The sequence below is a fragment of the Oncorhynchus masou genome, chromosome 28 (assembly GCF_036934945.1).
Source record: "Oncorhynchus masou masou isolate Uvic2021 chromosome 28, UVic_Omas_1.1, whole genome shotgun sequence".
In the NCBI taxonomy this organism is placed as follows: domain Eukaryota; kingdom Metazoa; phylum Chordata; class Actinopteri; order Salmoniformes; family Salmonidae; genus Oncorhynchus; species Oncorhynchus masou.
In genome coordinates this window covers 74,206,239-74,220,078 of record NC_088239.1, presented here as the reverse complement: position 1 = coordinate 74,220,078, position 13,840 = coordinate 74,206,239, and the positions used below count along the sequence as shown (strand labels likewise).

General features: G+C 44.4%; 2 protein-coding genes across 3 annotated transcripts; one reads left to right on the top strand and one right to left on the bottom strand.

Moving 5' to 3' along the window:
• The first annotated feature begins 71 nt into the window (after positions 1–71).
• Positions 72–5,285, top strand: dolk (dolichol kinase). The gene is made up of 2 exons (XM_064943288.1): positions 72–174; positions 1,008–5,285. Exon 2 carries the CDS (start codon positions 1,169–1,171, stop codon positions 2,738–2,740), a length of 1,572 nt encoding a protein of 523 aa, XP_064799360.1. The 5' UTR covers positions 72–174; positions 1,008–1,168; the 3' UTR covers positions 2,741–5,285.
• phyhd1 (phytanoyl-CoA dioxygenase domain containing 1) lies at positions 3,687–13,430 on the bottom strand. 2 transcript variants are annotated; one of them, XM_064943289.1, is made up of 11 exons: positions 13,237–13,430; positions 12,600–12,812; positions 10,770–10,845; positions 10,606–10,653; positions 10,420–10,475; positions 10,140–10,202; positions 10,023–10,044; positions 9,792–9,920; positions 9,444–9,560; positions 8,888–9,014; positions 3,687–5,740 (listed from the first exon to the last, which is right to left on the bottom strand). In XM_064943289.1, the coding sequence occupies exons 1-11, from the start codon at positions 13,267–13,269 to the stop codon at positions 5,692–5,694; spliced, it is 933 nt and encodes a 310-aa protein (XP_064799361.1). In that variant the 5' UTR covers positions 13,270–13,430; the 3' UTR covers positions 3,687–5,691. The 2 variants fall into 2 exon arrangements, with proteins under 2 accessions (XP_064799361.1, XP_064799362.1); XM_064943290.1 differs by having other exon boundaries at positions 12,600–12,758; positions 13,237–13,428.
• Positions 13,431–13,840: the final 410 nt, after the last annotated feature.

Here is a 13,840-nt window from a genome sequence, read left to right as displayed (position 1 = left end):
AAATATCGCACATCGTGCACCATAAATAAAGGTTTCATGTACCACGTGACATGGCTGTCAATATGGCCACCTCCTACTGGGTATGAGGAACGCCAGCTGATTGGGCAGAATATAATAGTCGAAAGATCAGATATCGCTTTACTCATTTATCCTGATATGTGCAGTATTTCCCGGGTAAGTCTATTTGTGATGCTTTCAATTCATTTTAAATAACCGTTTAATGGTCGAATACCGACTATCTGAACGAGAACTCAACTCTGTACATTTGTCAGATTAATTTTTGCTAACGTTAACTAGGATGCGGGGTCGCTGCATCGGCTGAAATTGCATTCAAGCATTTCTCACTACAGTGAGAGGGATCTGTAGCAAGGCCACGTTATGTAGCAGTTCAAATGCATAAAGCCAAAAAGCTATTTGATATCTCGAATGATCATGAATTAACGCTTGTTACCATAAATCGTTCGTTTTAAAGATACCGTATAAATAATTTTAACCCTCACCACCTCTTGTATGAGAAAAAGGTTGGAGTTAAGGCATTTCTACTTGTCTAGACTTGCCCTTTTGTATTGTCATCTCTAGACTTTACTGTCTAGTACAATTTCTGGTAAATAATTCATCCATAGCAATTATTAGTCATGATCACTTTTAGCTACATGACAGTTAATGCTCAGTGTGGCAATCGGTCATGGGCATTATGCCGCGTTCACATACTAGTCGAATCTAGAACATTTCCAGTTGTAGTTATACACGTGTGATGTTTAACCAGTTAGCATGTCGGACATTTCCGAGTTTCCTAATTCGACTGGCGACTGAACGCGGCATTAGTCAGTGGGCCAAGGTTCAGTGCTATTTCAACAGTCGATGTGGGGTGTGGATCTTTTGAAATAAGTGTGAGTGTAATGGGAAAACAATGGTTTAATTTTTCTAATATATTCAACGTTTTGATTCTCATTAAATCGTTTTTTACTGTATTTTGCTTCAGCCATTTTGATACTTTGTCTTCACAGATACAGGACAGGCCTAAGATTGTGGACTAAAATAAGAACAAACCATGATGTGTGCCGCAGAAAGGAATTGACAGACCTTTTTAAATAAGAGATTTGTGTTCAAGCTGGAGTCCTCTGCCGTGAACCGCCCTCCCTCCCTGTCTTCTCCCCCGATTGCAACCATGCAGACCAACCCGGTACTGGTGGAGTCTGCAGTGGTCTTCTCTGTGGTGATGTGTGTCCACATGGCCGTGTGGAACCAGCACTCCTGGTGCTGCGTGGCCCTGGTCATCCAGGCCTTCTACGTGCAGCACAAGTGGGACCGCCTGCTCCGTAATGGCAACGCCGTCTTTCAGTGGCGCCTGTCAGCCAACAGCGGCATCGTCCCAGCCGTCATGGTGATGCCCCTGCTGGGTGTGGCGCTGCGGGAGAAGTGCGCCGCCTCGGGGAACGTCTACTTTGAGCGTTTCTCCATGGTGGTCACAGTGACAGGCATGATGCTGGCACTGTTCCTGTCGCTCCTCGCTCTGGGCATCACAAGGCCCGTGCCCACCAACACATGCGTGATTGCGGGTGTGGCGAGCAGTGCCATCCTGTACACAGTGAAGCAGACCCTAACGGTGTCGGAGGTGATTGAGGTTCTGGAGGTGCTGCTGATATTCGTCTACCTGAGTTTGATCGTGCTCTACCTGCTACCGCGCTGCTTCACGCCCGGCGAGGCCCTCCTCATCGTCGGGGGCATCAGCTTCATCGTCAACCAGCTCATAAAGCGCTCACTCAACATGGCTGAGGTCAAAGGGGAGCCTGTCCACTACTTCCTGCCCGTGGTGGTGGTAGGATCTCTTCTCCTAGGGGTGTTTTTCGCCCTGCTCTTCTGCTTCATGGAGTCTGAGACCTGGGTGTCGTCGCTCTTCTTCCACATGATGACGGCTGTGCTAGGCCTGGGGATCCTCATGCCCTGGCTCTCCCTCCTCATCCGCCGCCACCCCATCATGTGGCTGCTGGACTTTGTGACTCTGAACGACAAGCGTCTGTGCCTGCTGGGGTACTGGGTGCTGTTGGCCACACTGGCCACCCTGGTTGTGCTGCACCAGAACTACCAGCGCCAGTCAGGCTCCAAGAAGCACCAGGCCTCTACGGTAGTCAGAAAGTACTTCCACCTCATTGTTGTAGCCACCTTCGTCCCAGGCCTGGTGTATGACCGCCAGCTCCTACACGTGGCGTCCGTGGGCTGCCTGGGGGCATTCCTGCTCCTGGAGTATGTGCGCTACTTCCGCATCCGCCCGCTGGGTCAACTCCTCCGTCAGTTACTCACCCTGTTCCTGGACGAGCGTGACTCTGGACCTCTCATCCTCACCCACATCTACCTCCTCCTGGGCATGTCCCTGCCTATCTGGCTGTTCCCGGGGCCCTGCGCTCCCAAAGGCATCCTGCCTGGGGCGGGGGGGCTGGTGCCCTACGCCGGGGTGCTGGCGGTGGGTGTAGGGGACACCGTGGCATCGGTGTTCGGCAGCAGCATGGGCGAGATCCGCTGGCCGGGCACCAAGAAGACAGTGGAAGGCACAGCCACGTCGGTATTTGCCCAGATCATCGCTGTGGCTATCTTCCTCATATTCGACCCCACCATCAATCTGAACTCCACCTACTCATGGATCGTGGGCTCCATCACCATGGTAGCCATGCTGGAGGCCTACACCTCGCAGATAGACAACCTGCTGCTGCCGCTTTACCTCTTCATCCTGCTGCTGCTCTGATGACCCCCGTGGAGCACCGCAGACAGGTCATGTTTGAGATCGACTACCTTGCAGTCAGCGGCGGCAGACTGACAGATCTGCAAATCATAGTGAGTATCCGTTTAGGATGCAAGGCGATTTGTAGATCAGTTGGTCTCCTCAGTCTGTGATCAGCGGCTGAGCAGATGCACTTAAACACAGCCACACGGTGACCTCTTGACCAGAGGTCAGAATGGAAAGGCTAACCAATGTAATTTCTGAATTTTAAAGTCTAAGGGAATGTATGGAAATCGTCATTGGATGACTGAGGATTGTTTTGTTTTGTTGCTTTGTGAGAGTAAAAGTTATGATCTGTTCTATTGATGTTGCATTGATAATCTCTCCACTAACATGACCGTGTGTGGGAAAATCAATATGGCTGGCACAAAGAAGGATGAAGTACAATCTGATAGCACTGCTAGCTAGGGAATGAGCTTGCATACATTATGAGAAATACATGAAGACGGAACATACACTCTAGATTTTGCTCTTCATTTTGTGGGACAACAGCATGACAATAGAATCAGTGATGTTCAGCTAGAATACAACAAGTTGGTTCAAAATACACACTACTGTTTTTTGTGGGGGGTTTTTTCATATCAGTTGCTTGGTGAGGATAAGGGAGGTTAAATAATTTTGTTTGAGAGCAGGGTCGTATTCATTAGGGCACACCGTAGCAAAATGTTTGGCAACGGAAAATGAAAACAAGCATTCCTCATTGGACAAGTTTGGGGTAGTCCCGCCTTGTTTCAGTCTGTTTTCTTCTGTTTGGTGCCTAGCCACTGTTGATAATGGCTGATCCTGGCCATAACCCCACTCTGCAAAGGTGTCTCAGAGTTGGATATGCAAGAAAATAATACATTTCCAATTCACACATGCGTATTAACACATGTGTACATGTGTAAAATAGGACAAATAGAAGCACCCACATTATTATTATTTTTTATTATTAGTGAATATCACCCAGCTCTGTCTTGATGGAGGTGGGGGATTCCCGAGGGACATAGGATGAATGTCCCTGAGTCACTGTAACATGCTGAAATCCCGAACTACTGAATTATACAACAGGAGATGAAGTTCAGTACATTGGACAAAATGTATTTTAGCCGGATTTAAGTTTCCCTGCCCTGATCAGCAGTCATGGCAGACACTGGTTAATGGCACGTTTTAACAAATTGTGATGGGCTTCTTTTTTTTGCTAAAGGAAAGCTACCTTTGTACAGCCTTTTGAAGAACATAATTTGTTAATTTGTTTTTCAGAGCATTTTTTGTTGTTACAATTTCATCTGACTATAATTTATTTGCATTTCTTATTGTGGCAATATTACGGACTGATTGCGGGACATATTTGCCTTAAAGAAGTATATTTTGTATCACACATTAACTAGTACTGTAAATACTCTAGCTGACAGCATGGTTTGTGTTGAAGTAGACTGGTTGATTCTTCAATATGGCAGCAGTTTATACACTATAGCATGACATTAAACATTTTGAAATCCTTTACTGTAACTTGTATACAGAAATTACCCTACAGTGTCTTTTCAGTTTTGTATGAATCCTTTGTCTTTTATCCGGGTGTTTTGATAGGACCCTCTCCAAAATATACATGAATTTCCTTAACGTTCACCCCCCCCAAAATCTGATTTGTATATTGGAAATAAATTGTAGAGATGATATAACAGGGCCACATGTCATGAACATATTGAATACATGTTTTGTTAAATTTTGAAGTGATTAAATTCATTTCCTGATAGTGTTTATAAGCTGCAGGAAGGTATGTATTTATGGTGTAATGAAAGTAACTACATGTACCTTTTTAAAATTAAATCAGCTAACATTGAGATGCTATACTAGTTATCTGTCGACGTATCTTTCGCTATCTGTCTGTTTAGACAGGCAGCCCAATTCTTCTGATCTTTTTCCACTAATTAGTCTTGACCAATCAGATCAGCTTGTTTGTCAATAATTGGGCAAAATATCAGAATTGATCTGCCTGTGTAAACGTCTCTGAGTCAGACATGTCACGTTAAACTACAACTATCCATAGCAGGGGAGGATGACTCAATGTCTGGAATGGAGAGAATGTAATGGCATCAAACACATGGAGACCATGTATTTGATACCAATCCGCTCCAGCCATTACCAGAAGCCCATCCTCCCCAAATAAGGTACCGCCAACCTCCTGTGGTCTATAGGAGCCTCTGCTTTCCCATAGCCTAGTTAAACTAGACTGAATTTGGCACTCAAACCATAGAGTGCACATTGAGTCTGGTACAGCCAGGCTCCAATTCCCCTTCCTCCAGTTTACTGTGCAGTCTGGAGACCTTCTCTTTTTATAATGTTTGTTTACTTGTTTTCTCAGCATGGAACTGACAGTATTTGATGAATCTGTAATAAATAAGTAGTATTTTGTTTGTTGCCTTTTCCAATAATCCGTAATGATAATTTATGAGCTTGTTCTTGCCTTTGACAGGAAGCACTTGTATTGCATGGCAGATTGTTGCATCATTAAAGGCCTTTTATGCTAGATATTTGTCTGTTTTTCATCCAGAGATGGCAGGGAATATTTGTGGGCATAATGTCTCACATTGATCGATCAGGAAGACATACCTTGATGAAGCAAACCTGTTTCTGACCAGAGAGAAGATAAAATGGATACTTTCAGGGAATCTGAATGAGATTAACTGCTAAAACATGTGATTTGAATTAACTGTTCTACACACAAACACATTGGTTCATTGCTCACTTCAGTGTGCTACTACTAAATGTTCACTAATCTTATAAAGCCTAACTACATGTCTTCTGACTAATACCCTGAAGCACGTGCACACACACAGGCAGACCAATTCTGATAATTGTTTTCACTAGGGACAAGTGAAGGTGTCTGCCTCTGTCCATCCATTCAGTGTAGTGGCAGACAGAGTGAACCAGGATTACTTGGTGTACAGGGCAGGGAAAGGAAGGTCCTCTGTGGGCTGTAACCTGTCAAAAAAGAGTGAGGAACACCTTTACCTCAACACCTTCTTATATCCCCCCTAATCTCTTACTGTATTTATTTCAATGTATCAGAAGTGTACAGCGTGACGCCAATGCCTCATATGTGTGCTATTCTGTGAAAGACCTGACGAAGATCCATTTAGAACACTCACTAACCAATAAAAAGTTGTACATTTAAATAATAAGGTCCGAGGTGATGTGGTATTTGGCCAATATACACTGCTCAAAAAAATAAAGGGAACACTTAAACAACACAATGTAACTCCCAAGTCAATCACACTTCTGTGAAATCAAACTGTCCACTTAGGAAGCAACACTGATTGACAATACATTTCACATGCTGTTGTGCAAAAGGAATAGACAACAGGTGGAAATTATAGGCAATTAGCAAGACACCCCCAATAAAGGAGTGGAGACACCATGGAGAACGTTCTGCTGCCTGCAACATCCTCCAGCATGACCGGTTTGGCGGTGGTTCAGTCATAGTGTGGGGTGGCATTTCTTTGGGGAGCCGCACAGCCCTCCATGTGCTCGCCAGAGGTAGCCTGCCATTAGGTACCGAGATGAGATCCTCAGACCCTTTGTGAGACCATATGCTGGTGCGGTTGGCCCTGGGTTCCTCCTAATGCAAGACAATGCTAGACCTCATGTGGCTGGAGTGTGTCAGCAGTTCCTGCAAGAGGAAGGCATTGATGCTATGGACTGGCCCGCCCCTTCCCCAGACCTGAATCCAATTGAGCACATCTGGGACATTATGTCTCGCTCCATCCACCAACGCCACGTTGCACCACAGACTGTCCAGGAGTTGGCGGATGCTTTAGTCCAGGTCTGGGAGGAGATCCCTCAGGAGACCATCCGCCACCTCATCAGGAGCATGCCCAGGCATTGTAGGGAGGCCATACAGGCACGTGGAGGCCACACACACACACGACTGAGCCTCATTTTGACTTGTTTTAAGGACATTACATCAAATTTGGATCAGCCTGTAGTGTGGTTTTCCACTTTAATTTTGAGTGTGACTCCAAATCCAGACCTCCATGGGTTGATAAATTTGATTTCCATTGATAATTTTTGTCTGATTTTGTATTTAATAAGAATATTTCATTCATTCAGATCTAGGATGTGTTATTTTAGTGTTCCCTTTATTTTTTTGAGCAGTGTACCACGGCTAAGGGCTGTTCTTACACGCAACGCGGAGTGCCTGGACACAGCCCTTAGCCGTGGTATATTGGCCATATCATAAACCCCAGAGGAGCACTATTGCTATTATAAACTGGCTACCAATGTAATTAGAGCAGTAAAACTAAATATTTTGTCATATCTGTGGTATACGTTATGATGTGCCATAGCCTTCAGCCATTCAGAATTCAGGGCTCAAACCACCCAGTTTATAATTAAGCAATAAGGCCCGAGGGGGTGTGGTCTATGGCCAATATACCCTGGCTAAGGGCTGTTCTTATGTACGATGCAACGCGGAGTCCCTGGTCATATACCACAACCCCCCGAGGTGCCTTATTGCTATTATAAACTGGTTACCAATGTAATTACAGCAGTAAAAATAAATACTTTGTCCTACCCGTGGTATACAGTGCATTTGGAAAGTATTCAGACCCCTTCACTTTTTCCACATTACAGCCTTATTCTAAAATGGAATATATCATCCTTGAGATGTTTCTACAACTTGATTGGAGTCCACATGTGGTAAATTCAATTGATTGGACATGATTTGGAAAGGCACACACTTGTCTATACAAGGTCCCACAATTGACAGGGCGTGTCAGAGCAAAAACCAAGCGATGAGGTCGATGGAATTGTCAGTAGAGCTGCAAGACAGGATTATGTCGAGGCACAGATCTGGGGAAGGGGAGCAAAAAATGTCTGCAGCATTGAAGGTCCCCAAGAACAAAGTGGCCTCCATTATTCTTCAATTGAAGAAGTTTGGAACCACCAAGACTCTTCCTAGAGCTGGCCGCCTGGTCAAACTGAGCAATAGGGAGAAATGGCCTTGGTCAGGGAGGTGTCCAAGATCACGATGGTCACTCTGACAAGAGCTCCAGAGTTCCTCTGTGGAGATGGGAGACCCTTCCAGAAGGACAACATCTCTGCAGCACTCCACCAATCAGGCTTTTATGGTAGAGTGGTCAGAAGTAAGCCACTCCACAGTAAAAGGCACATGACAGCCTGCATGGAGATTGCCAAAAGGACTCTCAGACCATTAGAAACAAGATGATCTGGTCTGATGAAACCAAGATTGAACTATTTGGCCTGAATGCCAAGCATCACGTCTGGAAGAAACCTGGCACCATCACTAAGGTGAAGCATGGTGGTGGCAACATCATGCTGTGGGGATGTTTTTCAGCGGCAGGGACTGGGAGACTCAGGATCAAGGGAAAGATGACTGGAACAAAGTACAGAGAGATCCTTGATGAAGTCCTGAGTGCTCTGGAACAGGTTCTCAGACTGGGACGACAGTTCACCCTCCAACAGGACAACGGCCCAAAGCACACAGCCCAGACAACGCAAGAGTGGCTTCGGGACAAGTCTCTGAATGTCCTTGAGTGGCCCATCCAGAGCCCGGACTTGAACCTGATCGAACATCTCTGGAGAGACCTGAAAATAGCTGTGCAGTGACACTACCCATCCAACCTGACGGACCTTGAGAGGATCTGCAGAGAAGAATGGGAGAAACTCCCCAAATACTGGCGTACCAAGCTTGTAGCATCTTATCCAAGAAGACTCAAGGCTGTAATCGCTGTCAAAGGTGCTTCAACAAAGTACTGAGTAAAGGGTCTGAATACTTATGTAAATGTAATATTTAAGTTTATTTTTAATACACTTGCAAAAACCTGTTTTTGATGTATCATTATGTGGTAGTGTGTGTAAATTGATGAGGGGGAAAAAACGATTTAATCAATTTTAGAATAAGGCTGTAACGTAGAAAAATGTGGAAAAAGTCAAGGGGTCTGAATACTTTCCGAATGCATTGTATATGGGCTGATATACCACGGCTGTCAGCCAATAAGGAATTCAGGGTTCGAACCACCCAGTTCCTAATTGAGCATTGACTAATACCTATTTTCCTGGATTATGTGTATTTGACTTCATAGGAAGGGAACATTGTCATACACTCACCAGTTCTCAGGGTTCCATTTTGTCTCCTGAGACTCCATGATGTGGAAAGTGTAGACATGGCGTGATTTTTCTGACACGTTCTGCTCACTTTTATGGACAACCGTTCCCTCGATCAGAACCACCCCACCTGAGCAGAGACAAAATAGATAGACAGTTACTTACTAACCTGCTATCAATGTTTCTCTACGGAACAGTCATGAACCTGACAGACCAGTTTTCAAGTCAACTGTGCATGTTAATACTTTCTGATTGTAACTCAGCTTTAACGGTTACTAAAGACTCAAAAGTCAATGAAGTGTTAACTGGCTGTGTGCTTTGGTCTGTACCACTCAGTACCCTTTGACCCCCACTCCACCCTGCTCCCTCTCACACAGTGGAAAAGACAACAGTGCAGACACTACAAACTGAGGTCTGTTTTGCAGTTATTAACCAACCCTTTTGGGGTTAGTGTCCCTGATGTCAAGAGCGAGGCACACTTTGGTTTATTTTATGTAAATATTATGTGACCCACCATTACTGGCCAGTTGACAGTTAGCAGTAGAAATGGGCCACATACCTTTTTTGACAGGTGCAGGTATGAACAGCTTATCTCCATAGGTTGCCTCTCTCCCAACAAAGTCTGTCAGGGGATAGGTGCCTTCAGGGGTCCGAACCATACGTCGGGTGATACCATCTAGAGGGAAGGGGGAGATCATGGTTTGAATTACATGCTGACTCCTTAGGGGGGCACCCCTGTTATTCAAAACCTGGTTGAGACTGATGAAGGCAGTGGTTCTCAATTTACTTGAACTTGTTTTGAAATCTCAAAGGAGGAGCTGAGATAAATAACCAGTCCCGTGTCTCGGCACCAATGAATAATGAATGGACTTTTAATATGGGTCAAATGTCATCATTAGTGCCTTACTGTTGTGTGAGCCGGGGATGAACCACAAGCAGCCATTGTTCAGGGTGGCATCCTCCAGGGCGATCCACACGCCCATCACCCTGCCCAGGGGCTCCGTGTGGAGGAATGTAGCATCTTGGTGGGGCGTCACTGACAAACAAGCAGGCAAAGTGCCATATGGGGTTCAAAATACACACACACACACAGAAACTCTACAGTATTCGTAAACAGTTGTTTCAGTCATTTTCTTACCTTCTCCACCGATCCCTGGTTGCTGAAAAACACAACCGAGTAATGTCAAACCAGTTACCACACTTTCTAAAGAAACAGTCAGACTAGTGAAAGGTAAAAATCTGGTGTGCACTCTACCTTGAAAATGTACATGCTTTGCAAAATCACAGGACTCTTCAGACCAAGCTTCTTGGCTATACCCTGGGAGACAAACAGAGCAATCAAATCAAATTTTATAAGTCACATGTGCCGAATACAACAGGTATTACAGTGAAATGCTTACTTATGAGCCCCTTAACCGACAGTGCAGTTTAAAAAAAAATACAGATAAGAGTTAAGTCTGTATTATTCAGTGTTAGTCTAACTGTAACAGTTTCTGTTGTGTCCTTTACTGACTAGCTGCTGAAGGAATTCTCACCTGAATCTTGGGTGAATGAGTGACAGTTTTGTATAAAGGCTCATAGGCATGGAGTGCTATTGGAGATGAAAATGGATCATGAATACTGTAGATTACTGGATACTAAATCTGATAGTCTTGGCAAAAAATGATTTTAAAAACTTTTGAAAGATAAGCACCACATCTAATCAAAGATTTGAAACTCACCATGTCCAATTTTGTTGAGAGAGCGTTCTTTTGGCACGGTGAAATCTCCTATAAAGCAAGTGACACTTAGCTGTCAATCAATGTCAAATAAATCCAACACATTCTATATTGCTTCACATTTCAGTGAGATGAGAGATTAACCTTGATTCATAATAAGGCCTCACCTTTATCATCAAAAACTCCTTTCTCAAAGAAGAAGCGGATCTTATCTCCACTGGTGATGAAGTAGTCAGCGTTTCCCTGCAGATAGATAAGGATAAGGTATTCCAGCTATAAGATCAAATCACATTTTTTTGTGCCAAATACAACAGGTGAAGACCTTACTGTGAAATGCTTACTGACAAGCCTTTAACCAATGATGCAGTTCAAGATTTACTAAATAATATTTACTAAATAAACTAAAGTAAACAATCAAATAAAAAGTAACAAAATAACGAGGCTATATACAGGGGGTACCGAGTCAATGTGCGGGGGTATAGGTTAGTCGAGGTCATTTGTACATGTAGGTAGGGGTAAAGTGACTATGCATAGATAAAACAGCGAGTAGCAGCAGTGTAAAAACAAAGGGGGAGGGTGTCAATGTAAATAGTCCAGGTGGCCTTTTGATGAATTGTTCAGCAGTCTTGGGGTAGAAACTGTTAAGGAGCCTTCTGGAGCTAGACTTGGCACTCCGGTACCGCTTGCAGTGCGGTAGCAGAGAAAACAGTTTATGACTAGGGTGACTGGAGTCACTGACAATTTTTGGGCCCTTCCTCTGACACCCCCTAGTATATAGGTCCTGAATGGCAGGAAGCTTCGCCCCAATGATGTACTGGGCTGTACGTACTACCCTCTGTAGCGCCTTACGGTCTGCTGCCGAGCAGTTGCTATACCAGGCGGTGATGCAACCAATCAGGATGTTCGATGGTGCAGCTGTAGAACCTTTTGAGGATCTGGGGACCCATGCCAACTCTTTTCAGCCTCCTGAGTGGGAAAATGTGTTGTTGTGCCCTCTTCACGAATGTCTTGGTGTGTTTGGACCATGATAGTTTCTTGGTGATGTGGACACCAAGGAACTTGAAACTCTCAACCCACTCCACTACAGCACCGCCGATGTGAATGGGGGCGTATTCGGCCCTCCTTTCCCTGTAGTCCACGATCAGCTCCTTTGTCTTGCTCACGTTGAGGGAAAGGTTGTTGTCCTAGTACCACACTGCCAGGTCTCTGGCCTCTTTCCTATAGGCTGTCTCAGCGTTGTTGGTGATCAGGCCAACCACTGTTGTGTCGTCAGCAAACTTAACGATGTTGGAGTCGTGCTTGGCCATGCAGTCGTGGGTGAACATGGATTACAGGAGGGGACTAAGCACACACCACTGAGGGGGGCCCGTGTTGAGGATCAGCGTGGCAAATGTGTTGTTGAACGCTGAAGTCAATGAACAGCATTCTCACATAGGTGCTCATTTTGTCCAGGTGGGGAAGGGCAGTGTGGAGTGCGATAATGTTACACAGGTGACAGCCAGGGTCACACATGAGCATTGGCAAAGGAATTATTATAAAGATAATTCTAGAGGGAGGAAATGCATGGGAGGGAATAAAGAACCCTACCTGCATCTTTATCATTTTAATAGGTAGGCATGGAGAAGACACATGGTTGGGTCAAATGGTGCAGAAAGCAAACCAGCTCACTCAATGTAGGCTTCAGCAGACATAATCAATTCCTGTGCAATCCCACCAGGCACAGATGTTGGCTCAACATCTCGTTTTGATTTACATTTGGTTGTCAACTAATGTGAATTCAACACGACCCCCCCCCCCACACACACACATTTTTTTGTTTACCCTTTCACTGGATTTGGTTAAAAGTTGGGTGAGAAAAAATGTCCCATACATTGATTACTTTTTGCAAATCGAAATCAGTTTTCCAAGTTGATTCAATGTCAACACATTTAATGTTTTTCTTGAAATAACATGGACGTGACGTTGAATCAACCAGTTTTGCCCAGTGGGATGTTAACCTGTGTTTTCAACTGCTCGTCGTGATTAGTGGAGAACTGGATCCGACAATGTTCTGGAACGTCCATCCGGTCCACGATCTCTCCCATCCTCAGCCGGAGCTCATCACACTCCGCCGGGCTGAGGAGCCCGTCCAGGATCAGGTACCCGTCCTCCTGGTACTGTTGAAAAGGTCCAGAAAGTATTCGCCACCACAGTATATGCACACTAGAGTCCTATAGAAATATTTTTTTGGGCTGTTACTTGGATTTTCACAAAATGTGTTTACGTTAGTTTCGTTTTTTAATTAGAATTGTAGCCAAGGTCTTGGCAGCAGTTGAAGTTATGTAAGGGTCGCTGATGGTCTACATGAATTCAGTGAGTAGGCTGCATGTGCTACATTGTAAATCACTTGAATCACGGGCATGCAAGTTGCATTTTCACTGTATGGACAAAGATGTCACATTGTTGTACAAAATGTAGCCTAAAAATTAAATGCTTCTCATATCTGTGCAGCCTACAGGATAAGTAACGGATTTACTGAAATTATATAAGTGACGATAGCCATCGCGATGAGAGCCATGACTACGCAGGATTGACAGTAAATACAATACAAAATAATTCTAAATATATACGCTTAGGTCTACATTTTAGACTGACCTTTTTCGCATCTTGATCCGTTAGAAAGTCCATGCTGAAAACTCAAAATTAAGCTCCGTATCCAATTTAACCGGGTCTAAACTGCTTAGAAGTACCACGTGATGTAGACGTCTAACTCGATTAAAATGTAACAGTAGTGAAGTAATAGGATTTTCGATGTTAACCATTTTGATGCTGCTGCTCAGGACCTCGGCCTAACTGTATCTGCAATTCATCCCCAAACGCCATCGTTATGGTTGTAAAATGGCACAGTGATGCCATCTGTTGGTAAATGCTCATTACTGAAACTCTTGTGTTTTACCGGGGTGCTTGATATACCAATGTGTTATGCTGTACTGAACAAGACTGGTTACTCGCATCAATGCCTCTCTCTCTCGTTATTTAACATTCAAACAGCCATCGACTCCAAACGCTTGAACTAGATAGTGGGCATTCTTTAAAACTGTTGTACATCGGCTGTTGCTGAGATTTTAAAGGCTGGTTTCCTAGATTAGGCCTATAGTTCTGGACGAAAAAGGTACTTTGAATGGAGATTCTCCATTGACAATTGTTTTGAATTGGGGTTGATATCAGCAAGCAAGTCATTAATGAAAATAAATACATG